The sequence below is a fragment of the Argiope bruennichi genome, chromosome 7 (genome assembly GCF_947563725.1).
Source record: "Argiope bruennichi chromosome 7, qqArgBrue1.1, whole genome shotgun sequence".
NCBI lineage: Eukaryota > Metazoa > Arthropoda > Arachnida > Araneae > Araneidae > Argiope > Argiope bruennichi.
The window spans coordinates 56,977,383-56,997,288 of NC_079157.1; the positions used below are offsets into that span (position 1 = coordinate 56,977,383).

At 27.9% G+C, this 19,906-nt stretch overlaps 1 protein-coding gene across 4 annotated transcripts; it reads left to right on the plus strand.

Moving 5' to 3' along the window:
- Positions 1-5,090: 5,090 nt before the first annotated feature.
- On the plus strand, positions 5,091-18,305 carry LOC129976758 (E3 ubiquitin-protein ligase RNF170-like). Of its 4 annotated transcripts, none has more exons than XM_056090492.1 (5): positions 5,091-5,134; positions 6,405-6,616; positions 9,708-9,781; positions 9,886-10,002; positions 17,419-18,305. In XM_056090492.1, exons 1-5 carry the CDS (start codon positions 5,109-5,111, stop codon positions 17,689-17,691), a joined length of 702 nt encoding a protein of 233 aa, XP_055946467.1. In that variant the 5' UTR covers positions 5,091-5,108; the 3' UTR covers positions 17,692-18,305. The 4 variants fall into 4 exon arrangements, with proteins under 4 accessions (XP_055946467.1, XP_055946469.1, XP_055946466.1 ...); XM_056090494.1 differs by lacking the exon at positions 5,091-5,134 and adding an exon at positions 5,243-5,509; XM_056090491.1 differs by lacking the exon at positions 5,091-5,134 and adding an exon at positions 5,244-5,531.
- Positions 18,306-19,906: the final 1,601 nt, after the last annotated feature.

A 19,906-nucleotide genomic window follows, 5' to 3' on the forward strand; every position in this document is an offset into this window, starting at 1 on the left:
GACAATGAAATTAATATCATTGATCACAAATTTTTATTGTCAGGACATTCATTTTTACCGAACAATCGTGATTTTGGAGTGGCAGAAATAGCAATTCTGAAAACCAGTTCTTTGTGTATTCCCCAGGATTACTATGAAGTAATAAGAAATTGTCGAAAATTTAATAAATTTTTAGTACATGAAATAAAAATCAAAAAATGTTTTTCAACCCAACCTCTGGAGAAAGCGGTTTTATAAAGAAAGAAAAATGTCGATGGACAAATCGTGAGTTGGTTGAATATATGTTGGATCAGATTTACAAGGGATGCACCATACAAAATGTTCTACAAAACTTCGATAGAAAGAGATGCTGAATTTAAAATTATTGATTTGTCACCGAGGAAGACCAAGTAATTTTGGAAATATAAAATTATCTTTTGTGTATGAGAAAAGGAGATCTATTACATCTGAAAAATACAAGGACATGATAGATTTTTTCACCATATATGCCTCCCGTTCATCATGAATATTTTAAAATGTTAAATCCTGGATAAAATTAAATTTAATTATACCTATGTATAAATTGAAAATGTATAATTTTATTGAAATTCTTAATAAAATAGAATTGTTTTTTGTTATGTTATATTTTCTACTAGAATATTCTTTGTCTTGTTTCGCTTTTTATCAATTATTGAATAAATATTTATAAAAATTTGAATACTATTTTGTTTTTATTATTAAAAAAGGCTGATATATCTATTAATACTTACCAATATTTTTAAATTTATTGAAATGCAAACTTTTAAATTTTTTTCAATAACAAAAAATGGACTCGCCCCATTTTCAAAATAATAGGCTCAATCCTCGATCCCCACAACAACAGCTTCAAACCACACAAATAAATTATTCTTTTGAGGGGATTTGATTGCGATAATTCATGTTATCGTCCAACAAGACTTTTTAATAAACCCTACGATGTATCATGCAAGATTTGCTAATCTTAAATACACAATTTTCATTTTATCTCTATATATTACTGTGTTTAATCATCACTCCTGATAAGTTTAACGTGCTGCTAACGATGGAATGAGGACTTTTAAAACGAAAAAATTTCTTCTGAGCTGCATTTGTATGCAAATATTGGATTTAAATGTAATGATGACGAATATTTTATGAACGGTTAATAAGTATCCAATATCAAAAAGTCAGAAATATCAGTAATCAATACTTTTCAAAGAAGGGTGTGATTTGTGATTCAAATCCTTGATACTGCTAATACCTTTTACTGGTGATATTTCCATTACAGGTCTCGGATCATGATAGAAAGTAACAATCGATACGATCTGTCTAATGGAAGCTCTCGAACAAGAGTTCAATCATGAACGGGGAAAGTCCCTTATTAATTAATACCCACTGATGCCCTTTCCAGGAACAGACCTCACACAAACAGTTGTGGCGGGTGGCGGGACCTATTGATCACAAGCAGAGCGCTACCTATTTCACAAAGAGTCAGATCCGAGCTATCGCTATCCCATCGTATGATAACGACTATCGCTGTAACCTATACACGGCTTATTTCATTATATGAAAACAAGTTTTCTTTTGCACTCAAGTCTCCACAGAAAAATATTTATTCAGAGAAAAAACTCTATCTGAAAAAGAGGATCAATATCTTTCATTTAAATAGGCAATTACTAAACACTTGTGGAGACTTGAATATGTTTTTTCTACACCACTCTTTCTGATATTTGCAGTTTTATTTTATTTTCGGCTTCTTGCATCTTTAAAAGCTTTAGTTTTAAATAAAAATAAATTGTAATCAGAATAATTTTATTTTATTGTTCACCAAATTTTAAATTGATATTTTTTTAAGAAGCTCTTTCGAAAACCGTTGGCGAATATATTTGATTCATTAATCTTGATTGTGATTATTGTAGATTTCAATTCAAAATGTCCTGAAAATATAATTTAGCTGACTTAATAAAAAAAAAAGCTAAAATGCAAGATCGTTGGAAGCTATACGATTTTATGCAAAAAAGAAATTTAATAAAGCATTCTGAAAAAATGAGTTTAAATGACATTTGGATGGTCACTATAGTATTTTTTATTTGCTTGTAAACTTCATTCCAAGTAGTGATAAAAACTATTAAATTTGTCACTTATTGTATAATACCATTTATTATACTTTGAATTTTGATGCAGTTATACATCATATAAGATTCTTACTTAGTTATTATTTTATTGCAAAATCAAATCAGTCTCTTTATTTTTATGAACACAAAAGAATATATACATTCATATTATTGGCAATGCAGCAGGAAATTTAACCCCTAGAAAAATTGTGAAAAAAGTACAAATCCTAAGTCCTTCTACGGTAAACTTGCAGAATAGTATAGTAGAATAAGGCTATTAAAGAAAAAAAAATTGAAAAATTTTAATAAAAAATATTTTTTTGGAGGTTACGAGAATCAAACATAGTATTCGCAATATTTTAGTGAACATTATGAAGGCATGTGATATAATAAAAATTAATAAAAATGCAGAGTAAATAAGTAAGATTTTAATTCATATGGTTATAAAATATTCTAACAATACTACTTTTTCGATACTATGAAATCAAATCAATTCTACTTATTCTTAAAAATGCACACACACTCAAACAAACAAACAGTAAAAATATTTTAATAGCTGAACAAGAAATAAATAAAAAAAAAATTATACAAATATACACATATTTTTTTGTGTTTGTTTCAGGAATGAAATCTTTCTCCCTAATTTCGAGAAATAATTTTACAATTCAATGTAATAAAAATGTTTTAATCAGTTTAAACATTTAAAAAAATTCTTGAGATCAGAACACAGTTAATTATTAACAACTAGAACCTTATCAAAGCAAAAATTATGAATATTTGTTGTTGTTGTTTTTACGTAAGTTTTATGCAGTGTTATATGAAACATGATTACCAATTCCCGCACAGATTTGATGTGTCTTAAAACTGCAAGGCAATTTTAATTTTTCTCAGAAATAGAAAAAAAAGAAGGGGAAAAAAAAAGGATCTATTCTTTTCAGAAAGCTAAAATTCGACGCGATAAGCAACAGGGACACTGTTTTCAGGTGACTGGGAATTAATTAGCATTCCTATTGGGCGGAAAATCTGCAAAAGGGGAAAGAACTATCGTGTCCAATATGTCACATTTCAAAGTAGTAAACAATGCAGCAAATATTAAGCAATGTAGGAAATGGAGAAATTCAATTTCAAAAGAAATTTCATTTCAGCGGAAAAGATAAATATAATACGTTATCCATCCTTAAAAATTAAATTTAAAACAGACATTTTAGAAAAAAAAAAGTTTATATTTTTTCAAAATACTTTTTAAAGAATAAATAAACCCTATAAAAGGAATATAAAATTGGTTATGCTTAGAATAATCCATTCATTTAATGATTCTTTCTAATTGTATAGAAGAAATAAATGATTTCGTTTACAAAGATCTATGAAATCACATCCATAAAAGTATGTATTTTGTATGAGAAATATTTACACGGCAACATTTTTTTCAAAATAGATTTAACAAAAAAGAATATAATACCTCTTTGTTGTATAATGCGCGATAAATAATCACCTTTTAAAAAAATATTTTTTTTTTTTTTTTTTACTTTATTGATATAAAATTAATCATTCTCAGGTTAATATACCATGAATCCTCATGATAAACACTGATAATGCTTCGTTATCAAAAACAGCAGAAATGAGATTAAATTATCAAAAACTGCAATACAATTTCAAGTAAAATGAATTTCAAGTTTCCTTAGTATTGATATTTTTGCCTTGAAATACTGAAAAATGTATTGGAAAAAAAAACATATTTTATTCATAATGCTTAAAAATTTTTCGCGATTTTTCTTTGGTGAATGTATTAAAAACACATCGAAAGAGTCAGTCGAATTCAATTTTATGTACGATATTAATGCAAAATCTTAAAGTCGGCAACAGACAAATATATTGTAAGTGGAAAAGGAATGAAAGGAGTCGCGGATTCCCTTCAATTTAAAACCGCAAATGAAGAACTCCACGTATTGACATTACGCTATCAAAAGCGGTCTGAGACGACATCTCTGAAAGAAAAGAGGGGTATCGGCTGATCTCCGACCCTCCAGGAGGTGGAAAGGAAATCCCAGAAACACAAAACATTCTTCTCTTCTGTCCTGAGGGTCCCATCCTCTTAATGCGAATAAAGAGAAATCTGTGAATGTGTTGAAAAGTGATTTACCGGTTATTTTTGACCGGTTATTTTTGGAATTATCGTATCATTGAATTGCATATAATTGACATTTATCGGAGCGGTGACTTTACTGGAAAGAGCGCTCCACTTAATGGTAGCGACCTTCACTTTCACATATTCGCATTACACTATCTCATACAATACACTATCCCATATAAATCATTTTTAACTGCTTATGATATGACTTTCTGACTGCATATTTTCTGTTCACTGCTGACGCCATCTATTGGTAGAATATAGAACTAAAGTAAACATTTTAAAGAAATGGCATATATTTTTAACTCAACTTTTTCAGAAAATGGTTACTACAATAAATAAATTAAATTAATAGTTTTGAAAAAAAATTAAATTAAAAAAGTAAACTGAAATAGATAAATTAATTCAATCCCATGTTACTTAAAGTAGTAAATTAAATATTAATTACAATTAAAATATTTATATTTAATACTAATTAATAATTTTTAATTAATAACATGATTGAAATAACAGATATTTAGAACAAATATATAAAAATATAAATAGCAAAATTATTTATCATAAAATCGTGGATTATGCGTCTCTATTTAAATGCAGTAGAATGTTTAAGAATACGTAGAATGTAACAACTATAATGCGATCAGAATATAGAAAACATAAATAAATAATAAAAAAATCACAGTAATTGTTTTATGTTCATCTTTAATTAGAATTAAATAGGGTGCAAGGTTAAAACAAATGAATTTATATACAAGATGAAAATACAAGCACAGCATTTGCGCCCGTCATATGTATTGTTGCCACAAAAGAAGAACAAAAGTTATATACAATATTTACAAATATTACAGTAGTTAAGCATACAGTTACAGATGACAGGTAATCCATGTACTTACAGGTAATTCTAGACTCTCATTGATTACCGGGAAAAATCTTCTTCATCACCAGAATAACTGATTCTATTTCCTTCCTATTATAATTGCATTGCTATTGAGACTGTAACCGCGCTGAAATGAAATCCTTTAACTAAATATTTCACTTTGAGAATTGTTTTCGTTTCGAATCAAATGTGAACACGAAGACAAACATTCTTAACATTAACATTTTTGTTGAAATGATGTCATTTTAATTTCATTCATGATTTGATTAGCTTAAGATAGGTTGATATTGTATCTTCCTTAATTGGATATGAACAGCAATGAAAATTATATCGTAGAAGGTATAGGAAATGAAGTTTTAGTGTCGGTGACAGGTTTTGTGTGCATTATTGTAGGTTCGTATTTTCTTTACCAAAGGTGAGGATCTGTTGGAATAATGGTAGTTTTCTATAACGTTTGCTGTACCTTCAGTAATATGAGGACAGAGTTATTATATATTTAGAAAATATCAAGACTTGAATTCATTTTTCTTCATCACAATCTAAGGTTGATATTTTAGACAATTGTTTTTGATATTATTTATTTTATTAAATCGGAAAGAAGTTTACGTGTATTGTTTTACGGTTGTGTTAAAATCCCCTATGTTGGGTTTAGTCATGATTTCCTCCAAAAATATTTTATGGGACTTCTGTTTTTAAATTTTCGTAAAATATTTTTTAACGAATGATGTTAATTTTTATAAAATATCTGTAACAGTTTTTAAAACATAAACATAAGTCTGTAGTAATGTACTTTTAATCATAAGTTTTGTACCTAGTAAAAAAAAATTGTTGGGGGGAAAGAAATCTCAATAATGTGGAAGATTAGTATTGTTTATGGTTAGTAAAATTTTTCTCCATTTGTTCAAAAAAAAAAAAAAAAATTACTTAAAACAATAATAATTAAATATTCATATAAATATTTTCATACCATCAAAATCTTCTCTATAAAAAAGTTCTGTTGTTCTTAGAAGAAAAATTTCTATATTTGTGAAGAATTGTTTTTAATCAGTTGCTGTGAACAATTGTTGTATGAAGTAGCAAATTCTCTAACCAAGTATTCTAATTGGTTAGAATAGTTTTAAACTAGTGACAAAATAAAGATTTGTCCCATGATGCCAAACCAATTCATTCTATAATGCACGAGAGACTTAAAGAAAATAAACAGTTTTGATTAGAACTGAGAGAATTCTTAAGAACTTCTATTTCAATATCTTTTATTAATGAAAAAAATTGTTTTATTGTATTTTAGACTCATGCACACAAGACTTTTTGATGCTCGGCCGGATCAGCCATCTTCAAGCGCACAACAGCTGTCTCTAGTAAGTGATAGATTTAATGGTAATGCTGATCCAAACATGCAGAGGTCTACCCGTGCTCATTATGGTTCTGATCATCAGTGTCCTGTCTGTCTCAATGAACCCCATTACCCAGTTGAAACGAACTGTGGACATTTGTTTTGTGGTATGTGTAGCTTGCATTTCTTAAAATTCTTCAATTTAAGTGTATATTTTCCTGGTGTAGACATATTAAGGTTTTATTTGCAAATATTTTGAGAATAAGATTGTAATTAAAATTTTACATGTTCTTAATTTGAACTGCTTTTGGTTAAATTTTTTAATAGTATAGTTTTCTGTAATCAAATTATAAAGTATAATAAAAATACTTTCTTCTGGTTTAATATGTTTTAAATAAATTTCATTCTTTTAGAAATATCTTATATTATAAATTATTTATAATCTGAATATAATAATTTGAAGTTTTATTTTTTACTTGTTCAAATTCTGATATGCTACTACTTCTGTTGAAAGATGGATTTCTTAGGTAAGGTAATTATGACTTCTTGTCTTCAAAACAACATTTAAATGGTGTGGCAATTGAATTTTGCTTTCTTAACATGATAATGTTAATAGGCTGGCATACATTCTGTGAATTGTGATATGCATGATAAAGTGTTCTATAAGGCAGACCATTGAACCTAGAGCTACCAGATTTAGCACATAGCTAATCTGGTAGTTTCTTGGATAGTAGGTGCTCTCTAAAAAAAGGGAAGGTTCAAAATTGTAATTAAATTTTTAATTTTAAATTAATCAAAATGTTTATATTTTTGATCAATAACTTCAAAATATTTTATTGTACAAAAGCCTTTTTCAAACTGTTTTAAACTTCAAGAATTTTTCTGTGATATCTGATTTCTTTCCATATAATTTTTTCCTCTAGTTTTAAGGAATTTTTAAATATATGTTGCAATAGTAACATAGTGGCATAATGTTGCTGTCTTGGCTTTGAGGCCTGAATGATTGAGGTACAAAATCTAATTTGAATAAAGATCTATCATGCATATGGACCCGGTGCACATATATAAAGTTGATCTGGTGCATATTAAATATGGCATTATGAATCCAATATCCTCATATTGGTGTGATGTGGAAGTTTAGAAAGGGAAGTGCAAACTCTAGTGTTGTCATCATTTTGCATTTCTAAATTTTGAGGCGCATTCCAAAATAGCCATGTTGATGTAACTAAGTATCTATTACAAGAATACTTTCCATTATTTCAGTTTCATAATCATGCTATGATAATATTAAATATATTTTTTGTGTTCTTATCTCTGCTATATATAAAAATAAATTTTAATAATTAAATAGAGATAGATGAATATAACTTTACACTTAAAAAGCTTAAATATTATCTTGAAAAAAGTCGAATCTATTATCTGTTTATTGCAATTCTGTTTATAGAGCACTTATTAAATTTCATTCTAAATGTTTGGAAAGAATTTTTAAGTTACTTAATCAATTTTGACAAAGAATTTTTTAAACAATTTTTGATCATTTTGTTAATTATTCTGATTTTTATAACTGAAATTTAAAACACTTATAAACATTTCTTATTGTTATAATAATTTTTTCTTCTTTAGTATAATTTATTGTTATCTGTTTGAAATATTTTGCATTACTAGTAATTAAAATTTTCATCATTAAATGATTTTCTCATAACACAAATATTGCATATTACTAATATGATATGAGTATCCATAAGATTGTTATAGTTGCAAAATCTAGATATTAATCTATTAAAGAAGTTGAATAATATAAATTAGATTACTAAATAGCTAAGTTAGGGAACTGTTTTAAATTTAACATATTTTAATTAATCATTTTAAAGCATTCTCAGTAAGTTATTCTACATGTGATGCTATGTTTTATATTAATTTTTTAATGCATTCGATGCTTCCATATTGGAAAATATTTTTCAATACTTTTTCATCAACTAAGATAACAGATAAAATATACAAATGATATACCATTCTTAACATATTTAATATGCAAACTTGCTATGAAATTTTAATAGCTAAATTTTGGTATATGTTTCAATATATCATTGCCATTTCCATTTAGAATATAAATTGTTGCAACTTTTATACTGGATGAAAGTGTGACCGACTTTTAGAGGCATAGAATCTGTTTGAAAACAATATTAGCCTGTCTAATATGCTCAGCAGGATTTTGATTTCCATCCATGTACATTTCCAAATTTGCTGTGAATTAAAAAAAGGTTTATATGAATTGAAAAGAAAAACAGCCAAGGCTTCTTTAACATATTTTTTTTAAAAAATGAGAATATTTTTTTTTGTTTTATTTTTAGTGTAATGTCAAAAGAATTTGGATTTTTTTTTATAGGAATAATGATTTCGAAAATAAATTTGAATAAAAACATGAATTAGGTAGTAAATTTAACTGATATCTAATTTTAGGCTGTAAAAAAAAAAAAAAAAAATAAAAAAAAAATAAAAAAACCAGATTGCATGCATTAATTTATTCCCAATTTGGTTAGAATAATTTAATAGATCCTATGGAATTTAAGCTAATAAAAATAAATGATAGCTATCTTAAATTCTTAAGAGTATAGAGTCTCTTGTAATATTGTGTAAGTCATGTATTAAGACTGCCCCATCTTAGTTGCACCATTGAATTCAGCAAGACTACACTACATTTTTACCCTTTTGCTGTTCTCTCCTGTCCAGGAAAATTTCTGTTTCTCGCTGCATTAGAACAAACAAAAATAAATATTCCAACAAGTAAACACTTACAAAACGTCTAAAAGTTTTTAAATGTAGAAGAGCTCTTGAACCATGTTACGGCCATCGCGCAAAAGTTTCACTTGAACGCACTAGATGCATTATGGACGACAAAGCGGTTAATGCAGATCCCATTAGAAATAATTGGTTTAACTGGTTAAAGACTAGTCTCTGGATGATAGTTCCTGCTAATTGGAAAGTGATCATTTTTCTGTATAATGAATTAAAAAAATTGCATTATTAAAAATGAATAACTGCAAAATTATTTCTGGAAAGTTATACCATATATGTTTTTTTAATCTTAATTACATATGTAGTAATATATAGCTATTATTAATATTATTATTTGCGAAGAGTTAATAGAAATCTAAGTAATATTAAGAAAAAGAGAAATAAGTATATCATTGATTCAAAAATACATAGGTGGAGGATATTGCAGATTTATTATCTTATTTTCTTTTACTTTTATTACAGCTCAGTGTGTGATAACTTATTGGAGACATGGAAATTGGATGGGTGCCATTCATTGTCCTGTTTGTAGACAGTTAGTAAGTGAAGCAATTTCTTGAAAAGTATTTGAATCTAATAACTCATTGTGTTGAACTGAAATTTGTATCAGTGCATCTTGTTATTCTTATGTATATTAATCTAGGTAACAGCTCTATTGCAATGTTTTACAAATAGTTCAGACCTTTCATCTACTGAAAGAGTGCGTTTATTAGAAGAAATTAACGACTATAATAGGCACTACTCTGGAGAACCAAGGCCTGTAAGTCAAACTTTTAATCCTCATTATAAATGTAAAATAAATTTTGTACTAGAATTTTCTGTGGTATATTTTTTTAGTAAAGATTATTTGTGTGCTTATAAAAATATGTATAACTGTTGCAGAAAGATAGAAATTTCTGTCTACCTATCTTTTAACTTTGTTTTATTTGGGATTGTAATAGCATCATTTCGAAGATACATGGTTTCATGGTGATATAATTGTAATATTTTATAAATTAGGAAGGCTGATCTGATTGCTTAAAGTTGAGTAGTTTTCATCTTATAAGTTCCATATTGTCAAAAATATTTTTCAAAAATCAAATGTAAATATAAAGGTTTGTTTTCAAGAAATATATAAATTTTGCAATTGCATTTACTGTATTATGGGATCATTCCACTTGAATGCATCTGATTCATTGCATGTAACTTGACCATTTTGTAATAAAAATATTTTTTATTTGTGGTATTCTGTACAGTTACTAAGCCATAAAAGAACAGTTTAAAAATTTGACTTTTTTTCTCCTGATTTTGAAGGCAGCCATTTTTGTGTCACTGCGTGTATATTTTGTTGAAGCTAATTTGTTTTATTTGGAACTTTAGATTTATAAAACAAAAATCAGCTTTTTCAGACTAGAACAGTCCTTTTTATATTCAATATATATATATGTAATATTATGTTGTAAAGCATATTATTCCAAGTAGGGATGTATTTTCCATTGTAATTTTTTGAGGGTTTATAGATGTGTAAATGTACTATATTTACTAAAAATTTTAATGGGAATTTGTGCATCCTTTATAAATTATATCTGCAGTCATCACAGTTAAACTGTTTAAAATGTATTATATTGAAACATAGATTTCATGTTTGTAATTTATAAAACACATTAAACCTTAAAAATTACACAAAAACGGTATTTGTAGCATGAAATGATTGTACATTAATTAGGCTGTGTATTGTGCTTATCTCTATTTATAATAAAAGAGAATGTGTCTTTATGTATGTTGGCGTTCTACAGGCCAAGCCATTTGGCTTTTAGTTATTAAATTTGATATATATAACGTTAGAAAATTAAAATCTATATTTTGCAGGAATTAAAAAAAAAAATTTTTAGCTAATTTTAATTAATTAAAATTTTAGCATTTTTCCATGGTAATATTCAAAAATATTATTCAACAAAAATTATTTTCGCATACTTTTAAAATTCAATAATAATAATAATACCAATTTAATTACTATGCAATTTTTTGCTGATTTTTAGATATTATTTTATTGTTTCAACAAATATATTGGAAGATTTTCTTTCATTGTTGCAAGTTAAGGAAAAAATATTCTGTCCAGTTTTGCATGAGATATAAAAAAAAAAGGGAATTTATATAAGATAACGAACAAATAGAAAATAGATTAGCAATACAATTATGCATTTGATAGCACCATAATATCATTGGATGTTCCATTAAAAAAAAAAGATTTATGTACAAAATAAAAAGAACTAAGTTAAAGTTATTAAAATAACTTTTCTCTATGTTTATCACAACTTTCAGCTTAAGAATACTTTTTTGAGAACACTATGAATTAATTATGCATAAAAGATTAAATTAAAATTTAACATTACTAATATTCCTGACAACCAGTTGGTCACCAAAGAGGGCAAGTCAGTAAGAAATTATATGATGTCCTGAACTAATTTTGTTTATTATGGTTTAATTTACCTTTTTAATTTTAAGTAACTTATATATGTTTTAAATGTTTAATAAATTAAAACAATTTGAAATTTATTTTATTACTGTTTTCCATGGATTCTTCAGATTTAAGTTCTATTATATTAAATAAGTCTTCTTTATTCACTATTTTATAACTCAGTTTTTAATATGAATACAACTTTTAAAGTCAATTTTATGGTTTAAATAGAAGTATTGATATATTATTTACAACTGATTGCTTACTCTTGGACTCTGTTTGTAGTTCTTCTGTGATTTCTATTAATATATATAATTATCCGTTGCCATGTGTAACTTTGGTCAGAGTTAAAAGTATTTCCTTTCCTTTTAATCTGCATCCTTTTTAGATTTATTAGATGTGAAAACCCAACTATTATTTTGGCATCTAGCAACTGAAACAATTTTTTTTAATGTTTAAATTAACTGATTTATTGGTGTGTGAATAAACCTTAGGTATGAATAAATAGCAAAGATCAATGAGCTGAGGTCTGCAATTTGTATTATTTATATTTATTTGAATTCATTATATTCTCCTTTCATGAACCGAATTGAAGGTTTTTGATAATACTTTCTTTCAACGTTTTAAATTTTGTATTCAGCATTTTTTGTTTGTTTGTTTGTTTTGTTATTTGATCCCTATTTTTCTTTCAATCCAATCTTAATCATTAGTTTTGATTTGAGAGTTCATGAACATTACGGAGAGTGGAAACTAGTTTCAAGGAGACAAAACTTTTGTTGTTATACATTTAGAACTTAAAATGTTCCGCAATTAATATTTATTTATTTATAAACACTCTACCAATGTGCATGATACTTCCTACTACAACTTTTGTGAGTTAATATGTGACAATTGGATCAGCGACATTGTTAACAGGATTACAATACATTTAGATGGTCACATCTTGCAGTTCATAAAGAAATAATGATATTTCATTGTATAATTTTAAAGTAATTTTTTATGTCTTTTCAATAGATGTTGTAAATCTCAAAGCATGTTATTCCCTTGGAAAAATTTAAGTAGCATCCAAGTCCAATTCCTACCCTCCCTTCCACGTTCTTTTTTAAAATTTAGTTTTTTGTTTTTGTTTTTTTGAGATGACAAAATGTTACATTTCTAATGTCATTAACCAGCCACCATTGACCATGGCATGTAAATGATAGAACTTCTCGCTTGAAGTATAGTTTGCAAAGCTTTTGTTGTCGAATGAATTTTATTTTATTAATGAATGTATGAAGTAATGAAATATTTTCAATACAACTCTGATGCAAGGGCAAAGCAATGGAAACTTGTACTAGCAATTGCTACACAAGTTTCAAATCTGTCAACCAAATGTTGACTGATTTCATTTTGTATATGTGTGCTTACGATTGTTTTTAAATGTTCTTGACAAAATTGTAATTTTTCAAGTGTCAATATTTGGTGAAATATAGTCATTGGAGACTAGCCCATTTTGTGGTACTGCCTTCATCATCACAGGGTTTTTATCATAACACAAAGAAAGAAAAAGATGGGGAAAAAATTTCTAAATTAGAATGTTTATTGTGCTGACATGAGTTGACAATTTTTTTTTTTATCCTATACTAATTTACTTTTTTAAAATTCTTATACTGCAGTTTAGTCAGAAAAATAAATGAACTTTTAATTGTGTGGATGATTTCATTGAAATGGTTTACTAAACGTTACTGAAAATTACTGTTGCTATATTGTGTTATAATGTACTTGGACACAGAAATTTTGTCTTTTTACTTTATCATTTCTTTTCAAATAATAGATGTAGGAATGATGACTTGTGAATTAACTCAGTGTTGTTCCTGGACCTTATTTTGTATAATAAAAGTATAATTTTCAGAAAAAGCAGCTAAAAATAATGGCTTTTTCTTGCTAAGATTTCTGGGGAAAAAATGGGGGGGGGGATTGAATTTTTGACGCAGCAATTTTTTTAACTAATCAGCTTCTCAAGTTTAAAACTGTCCATGGGTATAAATTACATCTGCTAATCATGCACAATCAATGTCACAAGCTATAATATCTTGTAGATCTCTTGCAGTCTACTTTTAAGTTTGTATTTTCTATCCTTCACTTATTCTTCTGGTGATTAGACATACATGTAAACAAATTGTTCCATTATTACTTGCTAATACATACTACTCAGACTTTTGTTCACCAAAATTAGTCTATCCACTCTTTATACCTGGATTTTAGTTTGAATCCCAAAAAGCGATAGTTAAAATTACTTAAATGGTATTTTAATATATATTTTTTAAATATCAGTTAGCTATACTCATCATTTTAGCATTGGTAGTTTTATCTTTTCTTTTCACAAAATTCCTTGGTAAGTTTCAGATAAAATGCCTTGTTCTTTTAAAACTTCTATAATTAACTGAACTTAATGTTCCAAACTTCAATTCTTTACTCTCTTTTCTTCTACACACCATAAATTTAAATGGAGCCTGAGAATTTTCGCTTTGGTTTCTATATCAGAGATTTTACATTGTTCTTTTAATTTCTTGATATTCAAGATTAAAAGAAAAGGCTCCATCACTTGTTAATCTGATGACAAATCCAAATTTTTCAAAATTATATTTGAAACTGTGTCTAGCTTTTATTTTCCTTTCCTAAACACCAACTCTTTTTACTAAATTCGGTTTTCCTATTTGGTTAAGTGAAAAAAGCCCTAAAAGAGAACATGTGAAATCACATTGGCTCGCTAACTTCTGAACCATCAAGATCTTGTAAAAAAAATTTGGTGTAGGCAGTTGGGAAGAGTAGAATATCAAGAATATTGTCAATATTTCATTTGATAAATGGTCTTTTGGTAAATGGTAATTTAAATATCACAGGAATTAATTTGAAAATTTAAATTTAATAAAATCTAATTGAGAATACATTATTTATTATTGTTAAACATAATCAGGGGTGTTTGTGGGACCCCAAAAAATCCCCTGAAACTTTTACGGACTTACTACCGGCATTTTGGAGTTTCGAGAAGGGGGGGGAGAAATGAAAAATTACAATTATGAAATATTGAATGACCTAATTATAAAAGTTCAATGAATTACTTTTTTTGCAAAATTAATAACCATAAATTTTCAAACATATAAACTACTACATTTTATGCAAATATTTTAAATTACCTGAATTAATTCTTTAAAAAAAAATTATCTAATTTCTGCTGCTTTTTTTTATTTTCTGATGTTTGTGGGCTTGTCTTTCTTTTGTGGTGAACTTCATAATTGCAGGAAGATTGACTTTTATTTTCCTCATTTACAGTTGAAGAAATTTCCTCGAGAACTGCACATGCAGAGGTAGAAGCAGTTTGCTTTTCTGCTAATGTAGAAGGTTTTTCAGAGACTTTTATAGGTGACTCATCTGAAATACATGTTTTTAAGTCCTCTTGATATGTTTTCCAACTTCTGTTCATATTCAGTAAGAGATCTTTGTGAATTGGATCAGTCATTGGATTTTTTGAGCCATATTTTTCACATGAGGTTTCTTTAGAAGCCATTAAATCATATTTAATAGTCTGCACTGCATCTAGGGAATCAATCTTAAGAGAGGTTCTATAGTCAGTGACAAGTGTATCCATTAAGTTGAATGCACTTTCCACTAATGGGCCATGGAAGCAGCTAAGGCAGGCTTTGACCAATTTAGCCAATGTAGGATACTTATAATCATTTGTGAAATCATCTTTTAAATTAAAAACTTTAGACCAATATTTATCAATTGTACACTTGACTTAATTTCCACTTTCATCAGATGTGTAGAGCATTTCTTTGGTGATATCAATATCACTCTGGTATAACCTTATTTCAGCTTCTACTTTTGACTTTTCATTATCACTAAAAATATGGGACATGATAATTTTTCAAAAGCTAATATTGTACTGGTTTTACCTCTTAACTCTGGATCTAATGCTGTAAAACTAATTAGATATGAATTTTTAAGGGGTAATTTCTGTTTCATATGCTGAAATTTCAAAGTGAAATTCTCTTGCGTACATAAATAAAAAAATATTTCAATAAGAGAAACGAAAAATTTACACGTGCATCAATAAATGAAACGAAAATTTTACACAGCGGAGAAAAAAAAGTTGCGAAGCGATCAATGACAAATAGCTAATACGGCGAAAAATCCCCCTTCTCTACTTATTGGCGCCACGCCAGGAGAGATAAGACCTTTGAACCCAGAGTCACGTGATCGCACATCTGGTAGCGAAGTCTCTCCCTTTTTTTTCTGCCGCGCCTACTTGCCGAAAAGAATCCAGAAGAGAATGTCTGAGAAACGGGGGAATGAGTCATAACTCGCAATAAGGAAAGAACAAAAAAGAAGTTTTTTCCCCCTTTTCACGCATTATCACTGCCTTTGGAGAAAGAAAGGAAAAGTTTTCACCACACACGCTGACCTTGCGTTTTCTGCTTTCAAAGCAAACAAAATCGCCCAGATCAAAATAAATAATTCATTATTATTCCTACTTCCTTTTGAACGACGATCCCCGGAATTTCCGGGTATCGAAGTTCAAAATCCCCGGAATTCCGGAGTTTCCCCGGAGCACAAACACCCCTGCATAATGCATTATCTAATGAATGCTTTACTATTTCATGCTAAAAATGTGTTTTTAGATTTTTTAAATTTACTTATTGATAAATCTCAAATATGAAATTTATACTGCAGTATATTAAACATTAGAGGGTTTATCTGTAAAAATTTCAAATGATTGTAAACCTTGTCTCAACAAAATGCTAAATTGTAGGTTATTTTTAAAAAATTTTCAGGTATTTGAAAATTATAACTTATGAAGGAAACAACAGTATTGAGATTATTTTTTTTTTTTTCCCTTCCTTCGTCTGCTTTTGGTAAATACAGTATATATAGTCTCCTATAAACTCGCAAAAGAAATGGAGAATATATTCTCACTTGGGATAATAAGCCTTCAAAAACTGATAATTTCTTATCTTTGATGTAAAGTGTTCAGACAGAAAATGTGTTTTGCGAACTGAGGAAAGTTTAAAATGTGGAGATTCATAAAAATCTTGAGTTCAAATCTTTTGACAATTACTATACTTTCTTTATACTACATACATGAGAAAGTAAAATATCATTTGGTGAATCATTTTTTTTCCCCCATTTAGGAAAAGGTTTAACTATTACAAATATTACAGTTGAAATTTTAAGAAATTATATTATCCAACATATTTACCCCAGTTTTGTTCCATCAGATATAGGCATATCCTTTTAAATGATATAAGAAAATTCTTGACACTAATAATTTTAACAAATGTCCTATTCTTCTGTGATAAAATCTCACTATTTTGGACCATTTTTAATGACTGCCACAAGGTAGGACTGCCAATCAACACTTAATTGTTTCTTTGAAGTACTGTTGCTGGATCCAAAATACTGGATTTCAAATCATCAGTTGTAATTGCAGAAGCTTTTTTTTTCTTTTTGTAAATATTAGGGTTCTAATATATTTTGCTAAAAACCATTAGGAGAATGTATAAAAGCTTAAATTTCATAATTTCACCAGTACATTAATTAAGTCAATATAAAATATTTCATTATTTAAAGTATTTTTAACTAGAAGTATATACTTATTTCTAACAGTTTAGAAATAATTTAGACTGTCACACTATATAAAATCTTTTACTTTAATTTAGTAGTTTATAGTAATAACTAAAAAATTGCTTTATTTTTTAGTGGCTGGATTACCTGTGGGATTTGCCAACTCTCTTACGCCATGCTGGATCTGAATTTTTCTCAGTTGGAGGTATAATGTACATGTTTCGGCTACGCATATTCTTGTGCTTTATTGCCGCAGTTATGTATCTTATCTCTCCACTTGATATGATACCTGAAGCAGTATTTGGAATATTGGGTCTCCTAGATGACATGTTTGTTGTATTGTTACTAGCAATATATGTTACAGTGATCTACAGAAGATTCCTGGCAGCCCGGTGGCAGAACCAGTGATTAATCAAAAAATGAATTATATATGTGATACTATGAAACTATATATTACAATTATGTTTGAATTTCAGAATTTATTTTTTTATTGTGTGTTTAATTTGTTAACTTATAATTTGAAACAATATGTGGGAAAGTATATTTCTGGTATTTTAGTGAAATCAAATATGATGGATTTTTTTTTTTTTATAGAACAAATTGTAGATTTTTATCCCCCCCCCCCTTTTTTTAAAGCTAAATATATTTTGATGACATAAAAATGTAGATACTATTATAAAAAAAAAATATTTTTAAAGCACAATTGCTGATAATTTTATTCTAGAACAAAATATTGATAAATTTGTATTTATCAGCTTAGAATGAGCAATAATATATATCTCTTAATTCAATTTTATTATTCCTTTTTGTTTAATTTTAAATTGTTTTATTGTGTGTACTTTATGTATAGATGACAACATGACATCTCAATGGCAAAGAAACCTTATTTTCCTAGAAGTATAGTGTTATGTTTTATGTGTATAAATGTTTGTAAAAAAATCATTTGTATAACAATTTACAATTGTACATGTTACTTGCACAGATTGTTATACTTTATCATTAAAAGAGTTGTGAAGCTTTGATTTTTACTGGATTTGTTATTTAGAAATATTTTCATTTTAAATGTCTACCCAACAGATTTAATCTTCATTTTCAAAAACTAAATCACAAGACACTGGAAAACATAGTTTTCACATTAAAAATATATCAGTCACATGCAAGCTAGGAATCATATGATCCTAAATTTGAACTTGTAGATTCCTTGTTTATTAGTAAAATCCTGTTAGCAGAATGATCCTAACATTTATTATAATATAGTCTATTAATTCAAATAAAACCGATTTCCTATCTTTTTATTTTGAGCAAAAATAAATGGAAGCTAAAATATAGTTTTATAAATGGAGGTGGATTTACAACTAGGCAGTTTATCCAAGATCATTCATTGGACTGTGAAAAGGCCTATTTAAAAATTTCATTACATTAACAATATATATAAACATTAAATTTCTATGTAAATGACGTTTTGCATAAACAGATACTGTGCATTCATGAGTTGAAGTAGTCTCCCATAAACTTTCTAACTAAAGTCACTCACCCTGCTTATAAATTTGGACTTTAAAATGACGAATGCTTTGCATGGCATGGGCAAATAATACTTACAAAATAGTAATCTTTAGCGATTAATCTTAGTCATTAAATTAATAATAACCAAAAATCGAATTTGTACTTTTGGATCATTTTTATCAACTGATTGAAACCTATATTTAACTCTGAATTATAATTATAAAATCGCATACAGTACACTCTCGAATATTGGCCTAATATGGTGGAAAGACACGCCGGATGGCCCAAAGTTCTATGAACTCATTTCTTTGTCCATCAGTACCAGGAGACAAAGTTTTTAAACCAAAACTCGTTATAATACACATTTTCTCACTTCTTATTGAGTCCATTTATCTGTAGCCGCTTAGAATGTGGCCCAGTGAATCATAGATGCAGTTGCCAGTAACATGTCAAGTTAAAATAGAAGACTCTATACTGGTAGTTTACTGCACTACATGTATTAAGGACTTACAAGAGAAAAAATAAGTTAAAGCTTATAAATGTTCACATTTTAACATAAATTATTTAATGCTTAACTTAAATGCAGGAAATATACACAAAGTATTTATGTAAATCATTGTCCTAATTCTTAAGAAAATTGACTGAAACTGATTTTATTTTTCACTGGTAAAGAATTACACAGAATACTATATGTACTGTGAAATTATAATCAGGAACAGCAGCAACAACCGAGGTTCGTTACACACTGATGAACAACGAGCAGAATGGTGCTCTTTCCCTATCCCAACTTGTACTTTTGCGCACAACATGTAGGAGGATCGTAGCAGACACTCGCTTCCAATGTCTAGATAATGTTGCCAACGCAACACCTTGTCTTCCTCATTTAATTACGATAAAAGAATATTAGGTCGGATAGTCGTGAACCTGATACTCGAGAGTACACTGTACTAAATTTGTTCTTTGTTTTCACAAGCATGCAAACTAAAAAAGTACAACTAAAAGTCAGCCCTTTCATGAGTATCTATACTTCAGGTATTAAATTTGTGCACCAAATTTTATCCATATAATCTTTATTTTAGAGCTTTTGTGTTAATTTATATTTGGGCTGCTAGCCATGCTC